Source organism: Lissotriton vulgaris, chromosome 9 (assembly GCF_964263255.1).
Source record: "Lissotriton vulgaris chromosome 9, aLisVul1.2, whole genome shotgun sequence".
Taxonomy (NCBI): domain Eukaryota; kingdom Metazoa; phylum Chordata; class Amphibia; order Caudata; family Salamandridae; genus Lissotriton; species Lissotriton vulgaris.
This window is the reverse complement of record NC_141697.1, coordinates 222,920,871-222,947,274: the sequence shown is the minus strand read 5'-3', so window position 1 is coordinate 222,947,274 and position 26,404 is coordinate 222,920,871. Positions and strand designations below refer to the sequence as shown.

The window sequence follows — 26,404 nt, the reverse complement described above, 5'->3', positions numbered from 1 at the left end:
CAAAACACACTGTTCATCATGGTTTCTTAAGTATATATTAATACCATGCCCGATGAGCAGGAATTGATTGAGCAAAAACTCACTAAAATAATCACTCCATCAAGCCCTCCTCAGATGGTGAATCAAGCCATCGCACAATCTCTAATAATCTAATTGCAATCTGATTTATTTTTAGAATGCACTTGTTTTCATGTGTTTCAGCCTAACATCCCCTTACATCTTTCATCCCTTCGTAATAAGTACTTTTTTTATCTTCTAATTCTATATCAGACCGTTTCCTCTTTCTACCTTTAATTTGTGTTCTCTCTCCTTTGTGTTTACAACATCTGTATATCAGTACTATAATTATTATGCCAACAGCAATAGCTGGTAATGGTGTTCATATTTGTCCCACCAGGCTGCTATGCACTACTGCTAGCCAATTTCCCACTGAGGAAAAATCCTTACCAAGTTTATCCCATGCAACGTCAATTTTTCATTCAGCGAAATCATTAATCAGGTTAGTAATGTTACTGATCTATCCCAAGTCTCTGTTTTTGTCTGGGATATAAGTGCAGCATTGTTGAATTTTCAGCATGCAACAGACTCTACCCTCTTTTGCCAACAATACATTCAGGGCAACCCAGTCCTGCAAAACCATAGATCTAATAGCAACCATTTCAGTATCAATCACCAAAAACCCACCAACTGTATCCTTTAATAAAAGATCAACCACTGTAGACCACTATCTAATTTTATGTGAATTCAAAATCACTCCTACTGAAGGTATTAGCGCACCAAATATATCACCCACAATTTCTGCAGCACTTATTCCCCTTTTACTCCCTGGTAGTTTCTTTTAATTTGTTCCATGATGATCCTCCACATGGTATATCTTTAGAAAGACAATACCCATATAACAACATCCATGCCAATGCTAAGGCAATTTATAATGAGCATTCTTACCACATACAAAATATACTCCTGGAAAAACTGGATCAGTACCACCTTTAGTCCCCAACCCCCCGTAATTAGGAGGGTGTGTTCACACTCACTGGAACCAATGAATACATTAGTAGATTCAGTCTTTTGTCTTAGTATGCAAAGCTTTCCCTTGTGATGCCAGTCCAAAGTCATTGAAGCGTAAGTCTCACCTTTCTTGTAATCACCGTCCTTATGAGCCCAAGGAGATATTCTAGATTTCTGTTCTACAGATTATCTTTTAATTTCTTCTCGTCTATCTTCTACGATGTGAATAAATTCTATTTCTACACTTCGTAAAATGCATGTAAAATTATTTCTATGTGTATATCTGTATCAATATGCTTAGTAGTATGAAAAAATTCACCTATTATTTCAGCTTTTTTCGCACTCGCCAATATATTCATGTTCTTCTTAATGGGTACTTCAGAAAAACTAGATCATAGTCCGAATAAAAAATATTGAAACTGCTCCTTGCCATAGAATAAACTTGTTAGTACACTACAAGAGATTCCAGAAGTTAAAGGAAGGTTATAAGTCACCCCTTCAGACACAGATGTGGGTAATTGGATGCCCACTTATCAATCTCTTACATCCACGTACTCCTACAAGAGTTTAGTAAAAACATTTAACAAACAGTCATTAACTGATTTATCTTGGTGTAAGTCATTTCCTGTTAAATTTGTAATATCCGTTTCTTCTCCAAAAACTTTTGTTAATTCAGTATCCATGCTCACATGTTCTTTAGTAGACTCAACATGATGATCAACAAAATAAGGCGCAATTAGTATAGACACAAGCAAGACAAATATTAGAACATAAATAATTGAAAAATAATTGCTTCAACCCCTTCATCCAGGTGGACTTTCAGTTCCGGAACCATCCATTATATAAATTCTCATTAAAATTAATATAAAATCAGCTAGGTTAGCGCAGTTTGTATAGCCGTCGGATTAAGGCCTTATTTCTTCAACCTCCTCTCTCTTTTTTTTTCTTCTTTTTTTTTTAAGCACTCTCATGCACAGTTCATTTAGGGTGGCTCGTATGATGAGTTGTCTTTGAAACAAAAGACCATGAATTCCTTTTCCCAGTCACTTGTGGCAGTGAGATATGTCCATGTTGCTCCCACGTGCTTTTTGTTTGGGACTCATGCTCTTTTTATTCAGCGTACTGTAATCTCTTCTCAGTCTGTAACACTTTGTTCAGAGTGACTGGAGACTTCAGCTACAGTTGCTGGAATTCTTCCGGCCAAAGTATCTTTCAACTGTTCAGTTCTTTCTGGCCACTGATAACCTTTTTGATCTCGTTTTTCTGGTACACGGTCTGTTTCGTTTGTCTTAAAACTTCGCTTAGCTGATTCCCTTTCCTTCCATCCCTCGTTACTACCAGGGATAAACTCTCCTTCAGTTTTAACAGTGTTACAGGACCCAGTATCTTTTGCCCACTTTATTTGATGCTCAGTCTTTAAAAGCGATCTTTGCTAATCTTCAGCTGACTCTGTACTTTCATGTGGACATTGGACTTGATGAGTGTGTGATGCATGCACTCAAATTGGTAGACCACCACATTTAACTGCAGTTGTTGTCACAAAAATCACTTGTGACTGGCCAACAAGGTTCCAAACAGGATTTTCTCACTTTTTTTTTTTTTACACGCACCCAGTCACCTGGGCACAGGTCGTGTCTTTGTTCCTGTTTTACAGTAGTGGCGACTTCTCCAACCTGGTGAGATTCAGAACGCACTACGGAAGCCAATCCTTTACAGTAATCGAGCACTGAATCCTCCGATATATTCACAAGCTGATTTGCTGGGACTGTAGGCTGTCTCAAAGCCCTCCCCATAATGTTTTCATGTGGAGATGGTCCTTTTCTTCTGTCTGAGATACTTCTCAAACTCATCAACACCAGTGGCAATGAATCAGGCCATTTCAATGGCGTGGAAGCACAAACTTTTGCTAATCGTGATTTTATTGTGTCATTTACTTGTTCGACCACGCCTGACGCTTCTGGTCGATAAGTACCATGTAATGTTTGCTCAATTTGTAAAGTGACACAAAGAATTCGCACCACTTCAATATTAAAGTATGTTCCTCTAACTCATTCCAACTAAGCTGGAAATCCAAATCTCGGAATAAACTCTCTAAGCAGCAATTTAGTAACAGTTAGGTTGTTATTACGTAGGGTATGCCTCAACCAAATGTGAGAACAAACGCACAATCACAAGGACCTATTTTAATCCATTACAAGGAGGCATAGCTATGAAGTCCATCTGCATACGAGTAAATGTACCACCTGCTCTTTCAATTTGTCCCAAATTAACAACTGTTTTTCTGCATTTTGTTGCTGACAAGTTATACATCTTTGGCACAGACTCTGCAATGGCTCTGAACTTGGCATTGTACCATGTCTGTTTAAAAAGTCTCATCATAGCATCTCTACCTACATGAGTTGAACCATGGCAAATTCTTACCGTCTGCGACAGTAAACTGTCTGGCAATACTGGTCTTCCATCTGTGTAAACCCACACTTCATCTTCTGATCTGCGTGTACATCCTGCCTTGTTGCACTCGTCTCTTTCTGTCTCGCTAATCGAATCTTGTATTTCTTTAATGTCTTCCCATGTTTCAACAATTGAGAACATTGGTCTGCTTTCAGATTCATCAGATTGTTTTTCTAAAGATTTCCAGTTGATTTCATGCAAATTTAGAGCACAATAGTGTGCAATTTCGTCAGTATATCTACTGTCAATTGTGACATAGTCACAGCCAGATTTGTGAGCAAGTTGGTGGCAGCTGTAGTGCCATGAATAGATTTTTCACACGCTCTCCGTTTTATATTGGTGAACCCGAAGAGGTCCTAAACCCACGTTGAGACCACAACTGCCCAAAATCGGGTACCACCGCAAAACCATATTGACTATCCGTAAATATGGTGACTCGCATTTGTTAGGTAATGCAGCATGCCCTAGTTAGTGCAATCCATTCCGCTCCCTGTTGCTGAATTCATTCTTCTCAGCCATGATGCTTCAACAATACCCATCACTGTACAAATTGCATAAGCAGCTCACAAGTTATTTTCAATGTCTCAAGCATGATCCATCGACAAACAACACATGATCGGATTCAGTCAATGAAGTAACCTGTATATCTGGTCTTGGTTTTGTACACAATTCTGTCACATCAAGACAATCATGATCTGCCTCGTCCACCACCACTTCACAACTGGAAAGCGGGAATAAGGTAGCTGGATTAAAAAGCCACTGCTTGTAAAGTGCTATGTGCAAGTTTGCGTTAACAAAATCTCAACGGAATGTGGCGCATACACTTTCAATGGTTGTCCCGTCACAGTCGTTTTTACTCTGTTTCAAGCTCACACAAGTAGCAGTAACTGCCTTTAAGCAACCAAGTAAAGCAGCAGATACAGGATCCAATGTGGCTGAAAAATATGCCACTGGACGGCGGGCTGTTTTGTGCATTTGTGTCAGAACTGAAAGTTCACAACCATCAGTCTTATTACGCCCTGAAGGAGCTCAAATTGGGGGCGAAACGCGTTGGCTGTGTGGAACTGTCTGTGTTACTTGGGAAGAAAGTGAATAAAAGAAATACAAGATAAAAGAAGAAAGACCTCTTGAATCGTCTCTATGTTGCTAATTACAACATTGGCTGTGTCAATTGTTTAAATTCTTTTGAAAGTTGCCTCGATCTGTGTATCTATTGAACTATGCAAGGCTAATGCTGGCTAGTCTTTAGAGGTGGGCAATTAACGGAGAATGCTTATTTAAATTAGTAGTCTAGAATAGGAAACCCATGTAGTGGTGCAGCAAATAGTGTCCCTTGCTGCCATTGTTTGTTCAGTTTTCATGTATCTGAATCACTATCATCCAACTGCATCAAGAACTGCGAATACACCTGCATATTTGAATTCAATTGATCATTGGTGTGGACAGCCATATTGGTATTTTACCTTTGCACTTGACCATTCACATTTTGCCCAGGAGCTTAAGGCATTCTCTGACCTCTGTCAATCGACATCTGCTGATTCTGATTCTGCTGATTCATTATCTCATTATACATTTGTGTCTTCCTCATTCCATCTACTCCTGTATCTATTAACTTTACACCACCTGTATTTGATTGAATATTTCTACACTTGCTTTTCCAATGTCCTAATTTGCCGCACCCATGACAAGGAAGCAACTTCTTCATTTCCTCCAAATTACCACCTCGACCTCTCCCTTGTGGCATTCCATTCATCACAATATTTGTCACTACACCTCTCATTCGAGTAGTAGTCTGACCATTTCCCTGATAAACTCCTGTAAAATCTGTATTCATATTCATGAATCTTTCTTTTTGCTCCTTTAATCTGAGCCAACATCAATTTCTCTTTATTTTTTTGATGTAAATCTGTCATCTCCACAATATTTTGCATAACGAATAATCTCCTCAATCGATTTGCTTTGCCAACAAATCAAATGCCGCTGAATCATGGCACTTATTTCCAGCCTTAAACCATATACAAATTGATATACAAAATGTCCCATATCTTTCTCAGAGACCTTCTCAATACCACTAGACTGTTGAAATGCCTGCATAAGCCTTTCATAATATGCATGGACTGATTTCCTTCAACTCCTGAGTAGTCCTTTCTATTTTCACCCAATCTGTTTCTTTTGGCGAAATTTTTCCCTTCAAGTAAGTAATATCCTGATTTATATTTTTTTCATGACTTCTTCTGATAAAGCTCCTGTTTTTGGATCTCTCCGATATTCTTCTTTTGGCCAGTCTATAGCAATTGTGCATTCAACCCACAAATCCGTCGGAACTACGATATCAAACCATGCATCCAAATCTTTCCACAAAACTTTAGAAACCTTAACAAACCTCTCCACTTGTTTGTAGCACTCTACTGGTTTCTCTCTCAACCTAGGGAAATCATTTGTAAAGGATAGTATGTCCTGTCTGGACCAAGGAACATGAACAAACCCACCTCCTGGCACCTGTCTCATAAGATATACTGTTGCATTTGCTTCTCCAATTTCTGTCTCCCTCACAGGATATAGAGGAAAAGGTACTACCGTATCTTCTTTCCTTTTTGCCCATCTGCCTTTCCATCAAGCAACTTCTCCCCAATGCTTTTGAGTGTGAATTAACTCTTTGATTTGCAAACGCTCTCCTGAACCATTCAATCTCTAAATCTCTGTCACTAAAATCCAGTCTAAAGCCTTAGACTTCTCTATATCAACTACATACTTTTGTGCAATTTCAGCAAATCTCTCATGAGTATTTCTTGCTTTCCAGGTAATATCCTTACACATAAAATCAACTCCTCATCACGATAATTGGCTAACCTCTCTGGACTAATTTTTCCCAGTATCATTTCTTCTTTTTCCAGTTTTAATTTGCTCACATCTATGCTCGAGTCTCGGGAAGAACAATTATTGCAACCAGGAGCAATATTTTATCCACTCATCTAGTTCTTCTGGGGAAGGTCCTAAAGATGTACCCTCTTCTGATTTGTTAACTAATTGACTAACTCCTCCTGTCTTTGATCCTCCTGATGATGACTATGTCATCCACCTCTCCATCTGCAACATTATTCTCAGATCTATTTATGAACCTCTTTCTGGGTTTTCAACTGTTTTATTTGAATTTCATATCAATGACTCTAACCCTTCTCCCATAATAGCGTTTGCTCCATTATTCTCCTTTGACCCATTCCTGTTTATCATTATCTGATTCCTCACACTTGTTCTTTCCAAAACTGTCAGATCTCCGTTCATATTTCTATGGGGAACTGTTAAAGTATAAACTTGCAAAACTCCCTGTCGATTATTATATCAGGGAACAATAGGACCTATAGTTACTGGAATCGATAAAGCATCTGGGTTAATTGGCATCATTACTTTTGACAAATCTTCTCTAACTTGAGTCTGATTCCCAGTCATGGTAGCCGAGACTAATGAAGGAGAGAAATTCAAAGAGAAGAAGTATGTTGAGGAGTTGAAGTCTAATAATATTGATTTAATTATTGAGGGAGATGGGAGATATAGATGATGATTTCTTGAATGAATTATTATTGAACAGACCACCTTATAGTGAAGAACAGAACTATGTGGAGTCAAGACCCCTTGGGTCACAACCACGAGCCCCAATAGTGCATGTAAATTCAGCATTTGAAAAAACATCATTGGTACAGAACATTCATTCTCCTTCAGATATATCTTTTCTCCAAATTTTCTTCTGTGAATCCCACTTTGCCTCTGCATGATGACTCGCAGTATTCCTATACCTATTCTGTTGTTTTTCACTTTATCTTTTATATCCCTCATGTTCCCATTCTTCAAGAGCTTCATACTGCATGGTTCTAGGATTTGCTCTCAAGTTATTCCTTTGAATCCTTACATTTTCTAAAATTCTAGTATTAAAAGTTCCATTTTCTGGAAATGATAAACTACTATCTTGCTCAGTATATTTCATCCAGTTCTCCTGCCATGTACACGGTTGATATCCCTTCTCTTATGACATAAATGAAGCAGAGGTTCCTGCTGGGGCTACAGGAACTCCTCCTCTAATTTGTATCGGCTCATCCTTACTAAACAGAGTTTTTATCAATTTAAAAAACGTCATTATTTTCTACGCTAATATTCAGACCTTTACAAGGTAAATATCTTCAGTTTCTTTTCCGTCTCATGATTCTCTGCCACCAATCCAAGCTCATCACGCTGTCTAATACCAGCGCAGCTCCACACCTACCGAGCAATGCCAGCGAGGCACCTGGTGATTGCTCACCAACCAACCAATACCAACGCGGCACTTAGTGACGTCAGTTAACCTCCTGCAATTGACCCTCACTTTACAAAGTTGTTGTCGTCTTTACAAAGTTTTCAACAAAACAAACAACATAAAACAACTTTGTCTGCTCAGCTAAAATGATAGAACCACACAATCTGAGAATTGTCTTTGGCTTCCAGCATCTCGACCAGCGCGATTTCATTCTGGCTTAGTGAAAACCTTCAAGGTCTCTCCAAATGCGCTCTTTTGAAGAAAACTCAAGTATCCCAACTTGTCACACTTCAAGTTTCCTAATGCTAGCACCGGCAAGGCCTATGCACAGTACTACTTCACAGCAGACAAAACACGCCTACTGTATGCCACACTAAGACCTCCCTTAGGCTTTATCCGGGTATCTTTGGTCCCGTTTACTTTCCATTAAGGTCAGCAACGGATCACAACATTAAAACACAAAACAACGAATTTCGATAGTCTGTCAATGTCTCTTAACTCCGTTACTTCATTACGTAGTTTATATAGTCAAAATAACCATCCGATTATGCTACCAGAAAACTGATCCAGCGGAAGCGGTGTAAATTTTGTGGGGGTAGAAATTAGTTACCCACCACACCGAAATCTCAATCCACAGCTACACATTTCACAACATCACAGAGCTTGGCCCATAGAAACTCTAAACCCATAAGGTCCTCCGATAGATCTTTGTATGAGCTGAGAGGGACTTGGGTAACTAGAGATGGAAAGCACTCCTTCTTGAGGACCTGTAATAAAAGAAGTGCCTGTCTAACAACAATATTCAGAAATTGACAATAAAATCATCAATAAGTCGGAACAAACACATGAATTAGTTCTCATGAAACTTTTATCTAAACTTCAAAGTGAATAGTCAAACCACAAAAACATTAGAATCCTTTAATAATGGTTAATCATCTGCATAAAGGTATAATCACAAAACATCACAGTTTAGAGCAAATACAACACAATTTCAATACTTGGTGAGAGGGGGGATACACCTTGCAAATATTGCAAAAAAAACACTGTGCATCTAATCCCCTCCTGAGGCGGAAGCCGGGAGGTAGTTGTTTTATTTGTTTGAGTCTTCTTATTTTCTGCACCTTTATAAACTCGCTGTACCCTCAGCTTTTAATATCACTTGCACTCAGCTTGACCACGAAGCTTTGCAGCACTGTTCGAATAATTTGTATGACCTCGTGTGATTTACCCAGCTTGACTAAATAAGTGGTGGTAATTAGCCCCCTGCCCCCCGCTTGACTTAATAAGCGCTACCGACTCTTCCTTGCCACTCGGACCAACTTCAGCCGACTTGGGCGCTGAGACAGCCGAGTCCCGGGCAGGTTGAATCTACTTTGGCGGCCATCTTTGTTTGGGGCAGCGTTTACACGCTCTCTAATGGCCACTATAAAAACGGAAGGTCATGCCTTCGCGCAGCGGACGCGATCAGCGGATGCACCGGACCTGCGCCGGAGTCGTGCCAGAGTCCTGCCCTTCTGCGCCCGTCCTCGACCAGGAAGCGGCCGCAGACATAAGTACAGTTACATTTTGCACCTCCCCATCCCTCATCTCCTATGATAGGGCTATGCTTATGAACCTTAAGCCCAATCATTGTACCTCAACGCTAATTTCACCTCAAGATCTCACTCCTCATCTGCCTTTTACATCTTGCAGCCTAGGACAGACAATGACGATATAAGGAACAAATGTTCCATTTTACGAACTTTGGCCCCTACCCCTCCCACTACAAACACTTAATTAATAAAATCTGGTATGATTAACTGTCGCTCTTCAGCAAAACACTCTCTCGACATTGCCCAAACTCTGGAAAAGGAAAAGTGGGATCTCCTATTCTTAACCGAGACCTGGTTAGGGGACGAAACTAATCCCGCTATACACTTAGCCATACCGTCCGGCTACAGTATACTGTGCGCTAACAGACGGGGCTCTAGCCCTGGAGGTGGAGTTGCCATAATATATAGATCTCATTGGACTATCTCCTCCTTCCCTTACAAACAATTGGAAAGCATTGAAGCACTCCCCTTTTGTATCAAAATAGCGGCCAATTTTACCTTTTCTGTCCTTTTGGTTTACCGCCCCCCTAACTCTAAAACATCCCATTTACCAGTTTTCTTAGACTATGTTCTGCAAGCAACATCGCGATATGCAAATTTTACCCTCCTCGGGGATTTCAACCTTCATGTTGATCCCTCGGATCCCATCACATCCAACTTTCTATCCACCTTATCAGATGGAGGGCTAAACCAACTTATTAGCAGTCCAACACATAAGGCCGGACATACTCTTGACTTGATCTGTACCAACCTGGATGGACTATCCATAAGCGAACCCCTCCCAGTGATTTGGTCCGATCACTTTATTCCATTCTCATTTTCACTGCACCATCAAGACCGTCATATACACCCGGCTAAATTACAAGGTAGAAACTGGAGTAAGATCTCCCTTGATAGTCTAGCCGCCCATCTTTCCCCTATCCATCTTTCCGATACGGTTCCTAACTTAGACGACAGACTGACCAACTTCAACGGCTGGATCTCTTCCGCCATCGACCTCCTCGCCCCTATCAGGCCCAGCAAAACCTATCGCTCTGCTCCATCTGCCCCTTGGTACTCAGATGAGCTCCGAAAATGCAAATCGGCATGTAAGCTCCTTGAGAGACGTTGGAGAATAACTTATTCTCCCGACTGCAAGCTCCTCTATAAATCTGCCCTAAAAGAATATAGGAAAAAAATAATTGAACACAAAAGAATCTTTCTGGAAGAAAAAATTAACCGTGCACAGGGATCATCCCGGGAAATATTTAACACAGTAAGAACCTTCACTGACCCCTTGGCTCTCAAACGTCCTCCTCTGGTGTCTCAGACACTATGCAATAGTCTCTCCGATTTTTTCGAAAACAAAATTGCCACCATATACGACTACTTCCTTAGCAATACTAATCCAGACAATCGTGTAACCAATACTGTCACTATTGGATCAGACTGTACATTCTCCAACTTTAAAGAGATTACCTTGGATCAATCCCTTAAAGAACTTTTAAAATGCAAATCCGGTTCTCCTCTTGATCCCTGGCCTGCTAAGCAATACAAATCCCTGGCACCTATTCTTAACCCCATTTTGAATGGGATATGGAATGATTTTTTGCATACGGGTGTCTTCCCAGACTCATGGAAGCATGCTCGGTTAGTTCCCATATTGAAGAAAGCTAATGCCGACCCCAGTGAACCCTCCAACTACAGGCCTATCTCTCTTTTACCAGCTCCTGCCAAAGTGCTAAAAAAACTCGTTCAGCAACAACTAGCAGGTTTTTTAGAAGCATATGGCGCTTTTCACGACTCTCAGCACGGTTTTAGACCAGGGTATAGCACTGAGTCAGCACTAATCGAGATGGCCGATGCTGTACGTTGGAGGATGGACGAGGGATCAAGAGCGGTGTTGGTGCTGCTTGACTTGTCGGCAGCATTCAACACAGTTTCCCACCCCCCTCCTCCTGGACCGCCTACAATCCAAAGGCATCCAGGGTACGGCCTTAAAATGGATTGCATCTTTCTTGTCCAACCGGACGCAGGCAGTGTTCACCCCCCCCCCCCCCCCCCCCCCCATACCTCGGACAGTTGTCTGCTTCGGTGGGGAGTCCCCCAGGGCTCCTCACTGAGCCCCCTCTTATTTAATGTTTACTTTTCACCCCTTGCTGAAATCATCGCCCAAACTGGAATAAAGGCCACTTCCTACGCAGATGATATTCAACTCTTATTCTCGTTCAATAGTATCACCCAATACACCTTTGACCCACTAAAAAACTGCCTGCGTACCATTGCCCAATGGATGGACAATAATTTCCTACGGCTTCACGCGGGGAAAACGGAGGTACTATTCTTTCACCAGCCGTCCCCAATTGGATCCCAACATCTGGTGGCCTCTTGATCTGAGTGCCCCTCCCCAGCCTAAAGAATCAGTGAAAAATGTAGGGGTTAGATGGGATTCTAACCTATCATTCCAACAAGTACATACGGTCTCTGCTGCATGCTTTGGTGAAAAAGTTCATCAATTTCTTACCCAACAACACCAGGAAGACTATAGTCCAGGCGCTGATCACCTCGCATCTGGACTACGCCAATGGCCTATACACCGGACTGTCTGTAGGTCTATGCCATCGTCTCCAGACAGTCCAGAATGCTGCAGTACGACTGGTCGGTGGCATTCCCCTACGTGAGCACATCTCGCCCCACCGCCGTAGACTACATTGGCTGCCCATACAAAAAAGGGCAGAATTCAAAGCATTAGTACTGGCCCATCGTGCAGTGAGGGGTAAGGGCTCTGCCTACCTTTCCACCTTCCTCTCCCCCTACAGTAATACCAGGTTCCTTCGTTCTTCTTCAAAAAACCTCCTCACCACTCCCAGATTCAAAAAAACCCGCTCGGGCGGGAAAAACTTTTCAAGTATGTGCCTCTGCCCTCTGGAACAAGCTACCAATCTCCATCGGAAGAACTCCCCTTTCGGAAAGCCTTAAAAACTTTCCTGTTCTGCTAACCCCCTCTCTAAAAAACATCTAACTCAGCTTAAGATCGCACAGGAGCGCTTGGACACCCCGTTGGGGTAGCTGTGCGCTATACAAAACACACTAAATAAATAAATAGAGTATGCAATTTAGAATCATACAAACCAAAGATTTGGTTGTAGATTTAACAGGACCAGAACACGAGATGCCCCCAGTAGAGCACCAGAGCACAGCTTGCGGAAGCTAGAGTCATCAACCCTCAGCTAAACGTCTTAGGTCTGCTTCACTTTACCCGCCGGTAAAGCACAGAGGGTAACAGGAGAGTTTAGTTCAGGGAAATCTGAGTTCAGACTTACAGCAAGTCAGGCTCAGATTTGCAAGAAAATAGCTGCACACGTTCTTTTCCCACGGGGTAATTATACCTCCAAACGTTCACGGGTCCTGCCCACAAAGTAACTTTTGCAGATTTTTCATGATTTCTTTTTGTCAATCTCCATTCAAAAAGTAGAAAAGAAACTCAAACGATAATAGCTATAATGCAATCAGGTCAGCATTTTAGTCTATTCAGAGGAAACGATGAAGGACAAAATACATTTTTGAGGCCTACAGTGTGAAAGTAATAACATCATCTTCTAAAGGAAAATGCTAACTTCGAAAACATTAGAGAAATAGAAGTGCATAAGGAATTAATATATACACTCTATATCTACATCTATGTTTATGAGCATAGACCATTTATGATTTCATTAATAAACAAGAATTTTCTTTCATATTTATATTGAAGCAGGAATTATTTTACTTGAGCATTTTGATAATCATTTTTGATTAAAAACTTATAGTTTTCATTATTACACTACACATTATTGTTTTAACACAATATTAGTTTTTCTCTCTGTCACAAACAACTTACTCTCAAACCAGTTTGGCGACCCTCTTGCATGCTTTTACACTGTAGTTTTAAACTTTTCATTTGTTTCACGAGACACACTGTTAGTTATTGTTTCTTAAGTATATATTAGTATCGCACCCAGTGAGCAGGAATCGATCGAGCAAAAACTCACTAAAATAATCGCGCTCCATCACCCTCAACCGATTTAGAGCAAACAAAAAAAAATGCTTTCTGAGTAAAGCTTGCTTTCTACCTGAGAAAGTTCTACTTTCATGGCAAGTATAGTGTAAATCTGTTCTAGCTGTAGTTGAGAGCGACTTTTACTGGGGGAGATAAAATGAGAAATCCCTCATTTTTTCACCTCAGCTTTTTTTTTCAAGAACGGATTTCATTGATTGGCAATTCATTGATTTCATGCAAATATTACAACTGGGTCAGAAGTTAGAGGCAAATCAAAAATGTGCCTTTATGATTGAAAGTGTGACTCAATCATATATACATAGAGGCTAACACATTTTGTAATATAATTTTAGTACAAGGGAAAAGTTCTTTCCTAATGCCAGACCAGAAGAGGTGGTGGCCACAGGACTTGTGGTGTCAGATATGGTGTAATTTCGGACAGATAGGATTGAGGGTAGCAAAACCCTTAGCATTGGGATAATGTCAAAGTTAGCGTTACTTGACATGTCTGTCTTCAACACCTGCTTATTTCTTTTGAGGCAAGTGAGATAATATCGCAAGCTCGACCGCTGTATTGCAAAATAATAAAAAGCATGGGGGATTTAGAATCCTTATGGTGCAAAAAAATAATTCACTTCCAAATCAATTTATCTAAATCTGTGTCTCACCTGGAAATTCATTGGCTTAATATCTCGCACATCCCTGCTAAACTCCATTCACGAAACAAAGACTTGTTCCCAGGCTTGCTGCGTTAGGACAGTAAAGTTTGAAAAGAAACTGAATGCCTCCATTGTTGGGCTTGATCTCTTAGCAGTATTGTGGTGTATTGTACTGTAATACTACTGCAATGTAATATAATGTAATCACCATAAAAAAACAGTGTTGTTGAACATTGGATGGATGTTAACTGTAACCTAATATACAACAGTTAAATAAGGTGTAAATCAGATAATGAGAAACATCTGCTGAAAGATATTGTTTACTACAGATGAGGGCTTGCTATTCGTGCTGGTGCAGGTACTTGGCGGGATGAGGAGGTGCTTGAGAACTTTGATGGGCAACAGTGCAAATAAATGAAAGTAATCCAGACAGCACAGCAGGCAAGGAACAATGAATCTTGCCAGGGGAGCAGGTGGTTAGGAATCAATATCTGGGGATTATGGGCAGCAGGACAGCATAGCGATAGGGACATTGAATTCTGACTGATTCCAGGGTCACAGGGCAGCCAAGTAGAAATGATTATGAATCTGGAATTGTAGCTTGACTCTTAGAGCGTGAAGGAAGATCTAATGTCACAAAAAAGTTGTTTCTCTGTATAGCATCTTGTCCTCTATCCTTCCCATTTTCGAGATACTGCTAGTGCAGGTGGAGTAAGTTACACAGACTGGAGTGATCTACCTAATCTGTCACTGGCTACCACGGAATGGATTTATGAACAGCTTTCCCTATAATGGGATTAATTTTGACATCTGTAAAGAATATGTCTAATATCCTCTCACATTCTAAAGTGCTACACATTCTAACGTTATTATACAATAAACATTCAGTCCTGAGTCACTTTACCAAGTGAATTGAGCTAGGCAACCTCGCCTCGTCGTTCGTTGCCCACATACTGGCTCTAACCCGACATGAATATTGTAATGTCCAGAGCTAATTGTACACAGGCATTAGTTTCATAATGTCCAGAAGATGATCCCCCTACCTTGCCCTAGGGATCGAAAGGCCGTTGACAATTTGTACACCATATGCATTTAATACATTGTGTATCCTATTGTGCAATGGTGTTTCCACGTAATTCAAATCCTCTATATTCTATTTTATGTAGACTCGCTCCCCTTGCCTGAACCCTTCCCTAATTGTCGGTCTATTTGTGTTAGTAGGACGCAGGCTGTGTTCCACTTGAATTTTGTATGAAATTCTTTCCATGCACTTATTGAATATTAAACTCTGTCCGGCTAGACAAAGAATATAGAGTCTATTGAGCCTATATTTATTACCCTGAGTATCTCTAAACTGTCTAGGGACCCCTGTCTTTAGAAATTATGAATAATATGGCAGCCTGTCCGTGCCCTGTGGACCGTGCTTTGTGCATTCATATTTTAAAGAGTTGCATACCTAGAGGTGAATATAAATGTTCATTGTGGGATCCAGTAACTGCTTATAATCCTGTCTCTTGTGTTTTTTTTTTTTTGTAGTGTGGAAATGTACTTTCCTCAGAATGACAAGTGGATGGGACTGGCACCTCTCAGCATTCCACGATTTGAGTTAGGAGTTTGTGTCCTGGACCAGAAAGTGTATGTTGTCGGCGGCATTGCCACTCACAGTCGACAAGGCATCACCTACAAAAACCATGAAAACTCTGTGGAAAGTTGGGATCCTGATACAAATACATGGACGTCCCTTAGGAGGATGACTGAGAGTAGAAGTACTCTGGGAGTAGTGGTTTTAGCAGGAGAGCTATATGCCTTAGGAGGATATGATGGCCAGTCCTACTTACAGTCTGTTGAAAAATATATTCCAAAGGTCAAAGAATGGCAACCTGTTGCACCGATGATTAAAACAAGAAGCTGCTTTGCTGCTGCTGTGTTGGATGGAATGATTTATGCGATTGGTGGTTATGGCCCTGCTCATATGAACAGGTAAGCATTTTTCTAAAGTAGAACACTGCAGACCAGGGGAGGAAAGCTTTCTTGCTTCGACCTTTCTACACTGATACAAGATGTGCAAGTACAAGATTCCCTTGGGGTCATTCGCCATCTAATAAAAGTTTCCATCAAGGTCATTAGGAGGCCGCTCTGGGTCTAATTATCTATTTCTTGAGCAGTGTCAACATGTGCAAGCAGTAGGGGAATTGTTTATTTTTTCTCTTTGTATTGTCACCTGAGATCTGTATCCTCTAACCTGAAAGAATGACCTGGTTATGCTTGCCAGCCAAGTCTCACTGAGTGCTTGTGACCACTTTGTTTGCGATATTCAGATGTATTGATAGTGGGTTAAAAGGATTGTTACCATTTATACCATGGACTATTTGGGGGTAAGTGTGAATAGATTCTAGCCGATTCTGTCATGCCAAGTAACTTGGGACATTTAAGAACTTAAGACAAATGTGCCTTACAGAGTGGCGAATGATTAGAAAATTAAATGATATTAATAAAGTGTATATAAATGAAGAAGGAAAATCGAAACTGTTCTGCAGACTTGAATGATTGATTCGTGGGAGCAGTGCACCTGCATCAAACAGAATATAGGAGGGACAATGGTGCCTCAAATTTATATAGATGTTTTTTTAATGTGTGAATTAAATTAAATATTTCATAATTTGTGTATATGTTTGCAATATTTACTTGCTACCCTTCCAGGATTATTGTTTACCCATTTGAGTAGTCAGTCAATCCACTTCATTCAGAAAATACCACAAAAGTTACATTAAAAACATATAATTTCAAATCTGAATACAATCCGCTTATACATACAGAAATGGTTCATCCAAACTATCAGAACAGACAAAATATTTTAGATCAGCTCATGTCAAGATACCAAGTACCAGTGATATCCAAATAAATAAAATAAAATATACGAACTATTATTGATAGCACTAATTCTTACCTTTCTTTATTGATAAAACGGTACGTATAAAATATAATACTGCACATCTCAATTCTTTTGCCTTAAGATGTAATAAATATTTCATACCTTGCTTATAACAATGAATAGTGGATGTCCGCAGGATTGGGACAAAAAATTGTTTTGGTAAAGTACTGTATCAAGTGCAAAATAATGTAAGATTAGTAGTACTTTGCTGAGGTGAGTTGTCACGGGCATTTTGACAGGCTTGCAAATCAGCTTCCCTGATGGAGAAGGTTACCAGGAAAAGCAGGGGGCTAAGGCGTAATCGGGTCAAATAAAAATTGCGTTTATTTGACCAAGAGGCCAAGAAGAGTCCTATACAGGAGTAAGTTATGAAGAGACAATACAAGGCTACACTCTGAATGTTTTGAGATTGTTCTGCCCTCTCCTTTGAACACTGGTTTAAGAACAAACTCTAATCCTTAATTTGCTATTATTATCAATCCACTCCAGATTTGAGAAATGTTCAGGGACACCTAACTCTGAATTAGACTCTTTGATATAAGCAGGCCAAGGGATTTTTAGTGCATTATTCAACTCTAGTAGGTCTTTTAATACTAGTCTTGAAAATGTCCCCTCTGAAGAAAGCCACATTTTAATCCATAGCTATAGAGGGGCTAATTGTATGGTGTCTCATATATAATTTACCCTAATTCAGTGTGACAAATGTGGGTGGCAACACTCTTGGGTAAAGAGGGAGTCTACTTAAAACACATTTTCTGCTGTTTGAAGTGCACCAGAATTAGAGTGACTGGAATGCATTTACTGCTTTACAGCTGTATTATCAACCGCGGGGCCTGTGTCCGAGCTTGATGCAAAAATGAAAAACTGCCTCGTCACCCAATTGCTGCAATCTTGTATTTATCAGATACCCCGCTGTAAAAAAAGTGTCAAACAGAATTCTCAAGTAATTAAATGTAGCAACCTTACTAACCCCTCCCCACCCCCCCTCCCATAAAATATGACTTGGATTTTGTAATTCTCGGGCCACTCATCATAATAAAAGATTCGTCCAAATTTACCTTTAAATCAAGATTACTCATAAATCGTAAATTAAATCCAGAGGGCATTTGAAGTTCTAGCTAAAAGTACTGTGGCATTGCCGTATAGCAAGGTTGTATCAAATGTTTCCCGACCTGGGGCACGTTGACACCATGTTGAACAAAAACAGATTCCAAAACATTAATGTACTGTGAAAAACAGGAATGGGGCTAGGATACATCTTTGGTGAATCCAACGCTCAGAACTAAGTGGGGCTGTAAAATCTCCATTTGAACCATATATAATTTTGACTATAATATATTTATGTAGCTTCTTAAATACGATAATGAAGTCCTCTTCCACTCCCATGGATTCTAACATAAACCATAGATTTTGAGCAATTTCCTTTGTTAAAGGAACAACAGAGGTCAATAAAGGCCACGTGTAGTGAGCCTGCCTTGCCTTTGGTAAATAATAACGCTGATGTGAATGAACAATCACACTTACTAGGTTGGTGTAAAATGGTAATTCGGGTAACAATGTAGGTAGATGCTGCTGGGTTGACCCTCCTGAGTATGAGGGTAATGAGTAACTCTGTGAATGCGTTATCCCAACTGTGGGCAACGTCACCTAGCTTTACTCTGGAGTAAATTTCAGTCAAGGTCGACCATATTCATAAATCTTCATAATATGATTTTTATTTTGTCACTTCTTTAAGTTCTTCATCATATTTATTCATTTATATGCCCAATGCATTTCGGGGCTTGCCCTACTTCAGGGGATTGTTTTATCTGTAATGAGTAAAATACACAGCCAATCAAGATATAGTTCAGTATACATTACAGGATTACTTCCAGTATTTAGAGATGCACTCAAGTTAGCTCAGGAAATACATGTTTCTTACAGATGCTTACAGTGAAACTAATGATGTTCAATAAAGTTTGGTGAAACTTTATTACCACTTCCAACGTGTGCGAACGGTGTGTTTTTTAAAAAGTACAGGGGAACATTTTTTTGTGCTTTGTTGAGAAAAGAAAAACACAGAAGATGATGAACGGAATGTTGCACAATGGCAAAGCATTCACCCCCAGTCACAGATCCGGGTTTAATCTACCGTTATTTTGCTCACCAAGCCACCCCAGTTAAGACATGGCCATATGCAAATCAGTCTTGACCCTGTGCCTCATGGGAACAGTCCAGCCCGAACTGCCAAGCCATGTCTTTCCTGGACCGGAATCAAGCATCCTAGGACCGGTTTCTGGCTATCAGCCGTCTTCAGCCAGAATAGATTGACTCCAGTGGCCTAGTGAGCACGGGACCCAAATCTGGGCATACCCTTCCCACATAGGGTGAACAGCAAAACACACAAGATGATGGACGGAATGTTGCACAATGGCAAAACATTCACCCCCAGCGAAAAGGAATTCCTAATTAAAACTAATCCGGCACTACCTTATGTATACATGATCCCTAAAATACATAAGCACCCCACCAAACTTCCATGCAGACCATAGTCTCAACCATCAACACAATACACGAGCCAATAGGTAAATATCTGGACAAGCATTTTCAGCCAATTGTACAAAACATGAATACGTACATAAAGGATACCACACACTTCTTAAATATCTTGATAGACAATCAATCTAAATTCACGGCAAATATGATTCTATGTACCATAGACGTCACCTTACTTTATACATATATTCCCCATAATCTTGGACTGGAAGCAGTGGAGTCTTTTCTAATGATGACCAACAAAGATCAGTGTCAGGCTAGTAACCAAGTTTCCACAGGAGCGAAGAAGGATCCCTACACCTCCAGGACACAGGAGCAAGAATGCGAATAGACACACACTCCTGTCTACTGTCTCCTAAAAGTATGAGGGGAATTTACCCTAGGATTGTCCACCACTCTCCTCATACGAGGGGGTATGCAGGGTACAGCAGGAGTCGTAGATGGATCTCCAGGCTAAAAAACAAAATAAGCAATACACATAATATATCCTTACTTCACTAACCTGTATGCAGGAGACTTTGACATGCGTGATTCTACAGGTGTGCTTACCCCAACTGGAGATTGGGCAGGCTTTATCGAAGAGTTCAAAAAAGGTAGGCTGAATAATCAGTATCTGGGTAGGAGGAGTAGAACTCTCGAGGGACATTCACACCAGACAAACTAAAACAAAGTATGGGGGATGTGAGGAGCACCGGCCGGCTGTTGTGGGCGGAAACAGCGGAGCAGTACACACACACACGAGGAGAGACACCCAGCCCTCAAAGGAGACCAGGGCGGAGCGCTCACTCTCACAGGAGGGATAAGAGAACAAAAGAACTCGGCAGGTATTTCTCAATCACACAACAGAAGCAAGATAAAAGAATCGAGCGAACTAACGCCCGCTAAATGCGTGAGAGAAGTAAGGGCAAACGCGATAAACTTCTCGCGTTAGAAATCAAGAAACGCCGAAGCTCGGCAAAGATACGCTCACACAGAAAACGAGCATCCAGCTGAGGCAGGGTCAGGAAATGAACGCAACAAGGCGGGAAGGGTCCAAAGAGACTCTGGGCAATCCGCAAAACGCCACGGAGACCACGAGGCAGGAACCAGGAAGTGAAGAGGGGGCGTGGTACCGGAACAGTAAGCCAAGCAAAGGCTACGTTCTGCTGTGCCTCTTTTCTAAAGGAAGGGAGCGTCTAAAAATTAACTAGCAGTTTGGTTTTAGGGACCTGGGAAAAAGACCACAACTCAGCAATCTCGCATGTCAAGGTGATTAATTCCTAACAATCAGGATTTAAAGGTATTTTTAATGGATCTCCTCCATTTTACACTTTATCATAGTTACTTTGAGTTCAAAATGAATATTTCATCCAAGCGTCTGGTACCTCAATGGGGAATAGTGCGGCGCCGGCCTACGCTAATATCTTTATGTATCGATTCGAACAAGACCACGTTTTGAACCAACCGGAATGGGCAGGAAACTTATTGTTATACAAAAGATACATAGATGATATCTTCATGTTGTGGAAGGGACCAGAATCCTCTTTGATCCAAGCCATTGAGAACCTTAACCAGGTTAATGACAGAATAGGTTTTACGCACACCAACAGGCATGAAATAACTTTTTGGGATGTGACGGTTCACCATGTCAATGGAGTCTTAAATACCACGGTGCATACCAAACCCACAATCAGAAATAACCTCTTGCAATTCCAAAGTTTCCATCAACCTGACCTAAAAAAAATCTACCCTATTCACAATTATTACGACGCAAAAGAATTTCATTCACAAAGGAGTCATTTGAAGACCACATGCACACTACCATTGGGAAATTTAGAGACCGACACTATCCTGCAAGTATCTTGGGAAGAAGCAGTAACCAAAGTAACCAACATTAAACAAGAGCAATTATTCACATCAGCATAAAAACCGCCAGAGAAACCAAGAATTACATTCATCTCGAAATATTCAACCAAAAGTTTCAACATCAAGAAGATCATATTAAAACACTGGCCACTACTAACGTTGGAGGAGGATTTTAATGGAATTTTCGCAAAGTCATCAAGATTCACATATTTTCGCACTAGGAACATTAAAGAAATCCTAAATCAGGTGGAGGACACAAAAATACAGTCACATAAAGGGACATTACAGTGTCACAATTCTGGTAATTGTAATGCCATTATCAAGGAAAACCAAATCCAGCATCCCAGCAAAGGAACACCCATCAAACTGAAAGTTACATCAAACTGAAAGTTACAGCAACCTGTGACAGCAGCAACCTGATTTACATGATTAAATGCCCCTGTAGACTGGCCTATGTGGGCAAAACGGAACGGAAAATATAGACACGACTCATTGAACACAAAAGTAATGTTCGCACTAAAAATTCCAAATCCCCCTTGGCTTGTCACTGCAACGCTCATAACCACACTCCTGGTCAGTTACGCTTCTTAGTATTGGAACAAGTTAAAGTACTTCCAGGAAGAGACAATACCCAGCACCTACTACGCAGGGAAGTGCATTGGATTAATCTTCTTAATACAGCTCATCCTAAAGGACTCAATGAACGTGTAGACTTGCACTGTTTTCTTTAACTAACTAAAGTACCAGCATCATTTACCTGCCAGAGTATGTAATATTGTTTCGATTCACTCTTTGACTTGTATGGACTCAATGAACGTGTAGACCCACACTGTTTTATTTAAATTAACCAAAGTACCAGCATCATTTACTCATTTGAGTATGTAAATTGGTTTGATTCTTTCTTTCACTTGTGCAGAAGCTTGCTTGTATACCCTGTTTGAACAAAAACGGTAGCTTATTATTGTGAGTTTTAGGAATTATTTCTCGACACATCATTTGACATACGGTCTTTCCAGTATGAACACTGTTGTGTGCTTTAGACATGTGCTCAATGTTTTGCCTTTCGCCTGAAAGGTACACCTTTCTACACCCTATCTTTCCACTAGGGATTCTTGTCACGGGTTGCACACGTCACTTTGATCACACATCGGAGTTATGTGTAGACGTTTTTGCGCTTATTATTTTTCATGTACACTTTCACTTTACCACATCTTATCACCTCGGTTTTAATTATTTGTTTTTTGACTCTGATTTTAATTAGTTCTCGATCTTTCGACCCCGTGTGTTTTGACCGGGCCGTAATAGTATTTCTTCTATTTTCATACACGTCGCTCTGACGTACCACGATATATCCCGGCGACGGGTTCACTGACTTTGAAGCGATGGCGGGTCCCGAGGAGGAACGCTACAGGTCATTTTGAAGTAAGCGGCAGTTCATCTAAATGGATAGTGTACGGGTGGACACTGGTTAACTAGTTATTGGTTCGCTAGAGATTGGCTTTTAAGATATTGTACTTTTGACAGCTTATAACACAGTGATTGACAGAACGGAACTCCGTGTACTCATTGAAACACCTTCCGTAAGTTTCTTGCACGCTTTTGTATACATGGGGTCAACCAGACTAATATGCACCTAATTGTAACTTACGGTATTGTACATTATTTTTCAGGTTCCTGTGCACGTTTCAATATAACTCTTGTGATTGAAAGGACTAAACACGAGCATAGTGACTTTGAATTGTAAGCGTTTTTTTCGTAGTCTGTTTAACGGCACGTTCTGCTTATCGGCACTACTCACGTTTTATTGACGCATGCTTTGTTCACGTTACTCAAGAGGTAGTGGCTTCTTTTCTCAACAAAGCACAAAAAATCTTTCCCCTGTACTTTTTAAAAAACACACAGGTCGCACGAATAAATTAAAACTGAATGCCAATAAGACCGAAGTGATCTTCTTTGGCAGAGGCCCCACCCCCGCCTCAGAATTTTGGTGGCCAACGGAGATGGGCCCAGCCCCCTCGCCCAGCCGCTCGGCAAAAAACCTTGGAGTTAGATGGGACGATAGTATGTCCTTCACCGCCCACATCCAACAAGTTGCCGGGTGCTGCTTCAGCAAACTAAGAAATCTCCGGAAAATCCTGAGATTCCTCCCGGAGAGTTGCCGGAAAACGGTTATTCACGCCACTGTCACATCTCGGCTGGACTACGCCAATGGACTCTACCTTGGCCAACCTAAATACCTGACACAAAAACTCCAGGTAGTCCAAAATGCGGCTGCGAGACTGTTACTGCGAATTCCTCTCAGACAGTCAGTCTCTCCGCATCTTCGCTCTCTGCACTGGCTGCCAGTGACCAGCAGAATAAAATTCAAAGCACTTGCGCTAGCATTTAGATCTCTGCATGGTTCCTGCCCAGAATATTTGAAAAAACGCCTTCCAAGGTATGCCCAAACACGTGCACTTCGGTCCAACTGCCGTGTTCAGCTGGTCGTTCCACGATCGAGAAAGGCTCGACTAGGCGGTCGGACCTTCTCGGCAAACGTCACCTCTCTTTGGAACACCCTACCTCAAGAAATTCAACAGGCACCTTCTGAACCTTGCTTCAAGAAATTACTGAAAACTTGGCTTTTTATTCAACCCCGCTAGCTTCTTTCCTTCTGCCTCTAGGTCAACTGTACTCCTCTAGCGCAGGGACACCTCCAGTGCGAGGTAGCTAGTCGCGCTTTACAAAATGCAGTATTATTATTATTATTATTATTATTATTAAGTGGTAATAAAGTTTCACCAAAATGTATTGAACATCATTAGTTTCACTATAAGCATCTGTAAGAAACACGTTTTTCCTGAGCTAACTTGAGTGCATCTATAAATACTGGGAGTAATCCTGGAATGTATATTGAACTATATCTTGATTGGCTGTGTATTTTATTCATCTATATATATAAAAACGAAAGTATGTCTGTCTGTTTGTCCTTTATGCATTACTACACCATTCATCCGATCGCCATGAAAGTTTGGGAAGTTGTTGAGTACACTCCCGCAAAGGTTTCTGTAAAAATTTTTTTAATCTGCCCCCCAGGGCCCTCATAATCTTTCGTACACTGAAATACAGCAAATTTGCAAGCATCGTCGACAGTTATGACCCCCAAACGGAAATCGATTGGTCAAACTACATCAGAAGCACGAAAGAAAAAGGCATTACGAGCTTCAGAAACAGACAACGGGAAGCAAGATTAGAAGCTGTTCGAATACAAACTGCTCAAGCCCGTAATTCTCAAACGAACGAGCAAAGAGAATCAAGATTGAAAGCCGAGCGAGTACGCACTGCCCAAGCCCGTTCTTCTCAAACGAACATGCAACGAGAATCAAGATTGGAAACAGATCGATTACGCACTGCTCAAGCCTGCTCCAATAAAACAGGAGAGCCACGAGAATCAAGATTGGAAAACGATCAATTACGCACTGCTCAAGCCCGCTCGAATGAAACAGGAGAGCAACCAGAATCAAGATTGGAAGCCAATCGAGGACGCACTGCTCAAGCCACACTTAGAAATGTTTTCAAAAATAAAATGAATAAGTTTCAATAACAATGACACAATGTAAATTTAATGTTATCATAATGAGTTTCCTTGAATTTCCTTTCTTCTGAGATCGCAGCATTGCGAGACTGGTAAGCTAGTTACAGATAAAAAAGTAACCTGAAGAAGGGCAAGCCCCGAAATGCATTGGGCATGCAAATGAATAAATATGATGAAAGTAACCATAATTACGAAGAACTTAAAGAAGTGACAAAATAAAAATAAAAATCATATTATGAAGATTTATGAATATGGTCGACCTTAATTGAAATTTACACCAGAGTGCAGCTAGTTGACGTTGCCCTCAGTTGGAATAACTCATTCACAGAGCCTCTCCTTGCCTTGACATACTTTCCTATTATTAAGAAGAGCTTAAGGGACTGCTCTACTGTACCGATACCCTGCCAAAAGCGGTATTGAACCTGTGATAGAATAGAGTTTCTAATGGCCTAATCCTCCAGTCTTGTAAGTAAAACTCGTTACAAAATCCATCTCAGCAGGGTGTAGTCCTAGTACTATGATCAATCCTATTTTTGAATTATTCCTTCCTCATTTTCACATGCCATCCCATTCTTTAGGTCGAGGACTGTAGGCTGCGCTTGCGCAGTCTCGGTCAGAGATTTAATGTTTACCAGCATGGGGGCTTGAACCCGGCACTCTCCTCCATTGGCTGGCCTCGTAAATGCTGGCCAGCCATTGGAGGAGAGGGGCGTCACTCCCTTTAAGCCCCGTCTTTTCCCGATTCGGGGGCGTTTTTTTTCTCTTCTTTCTCTCCCTGACGTCATCGGGAGAGAGCACGCCCCTCATCACGCTGCCTGCACGCTCAAGTCAGCTCTCTGATTGGTGTTCCTTATTAACCAATCAGAGGGACGACTGGCACGTGCAGGCAGCGTGAGCAGACTCTGCTCCCAGACCCTTGGCTCGGCTCGTCGCTCGTCCACGTCTTCTTTTGATGAGGAGGCTTGACTGCAGGGCAAAGCAGGAACCCATACGGTAAGCGCCCGTTGTGCAGTCGTGACGCTCGTGCTTGCTGTCCTCCCCCCCCCCCTCGTTGCTTGTGCTTGCTGTCCTGCCCCCTGTTGCTTGTGCTTGCTGTCCTGCCCCCCTCATTGCTCGTGCTTGCTGTCCTCCCCCCTCTTTGCTTGTGCTTGCTCCCCTGCCCCCGTTGCTTGTGCTTGTGTCCTGCCCCCCTTGCTGTCCTGCCATTGCTTGTGCTTGCTCCCCTGCCCCCGTTGCTCGTGCTTGCTGTCCTCCCCCCTCGTTGCTCGTGCTTGCTGTCCTCCCCCCTCGTTGCTTGTGCTTGCTCCCCTGCCCCCCGTTGCTTGTGCTCGCTGTTCTGCACCCCCTTACTGCCCTGTCCCCCTCTCGTTGCTTGTGCTTGCTGTCCACCCCCCTCTTGTTGCTTGTGCTTGCTCCCCTGCCCCCGTTGCTTGTGCTCGCTGTCCTGCCCCCTTGCTGTGCTGCTGTTGCTTGTGCTTGCTCCCCTGCCCCCCGTTGCTTGTGCTCGC

General features: G+C 41.4%; 1 protein-coding gene across 1 annotated transcript in view; it reads left to right on the top strand.

Annotated features, from left to right (window-relative positions):
- The window catches only part of KLHL28 (kelch like family member 28), a 209,829-nt gene that overhangs the window by 101,978 nt on the left and 81,447 nt on the right, over positions 1-26,404 (top strand). The window contains exon 3 of the mRNA XM_086937343.1: positions 15,547-15,990. Within this exon, the coding sequence (XP_086793469.1) occupies positions 15,547-15,990 (444 nt within the window). The remainder of the gene's footprint in view (positions 1-15,546; positions 15,991-26,404) is intronic.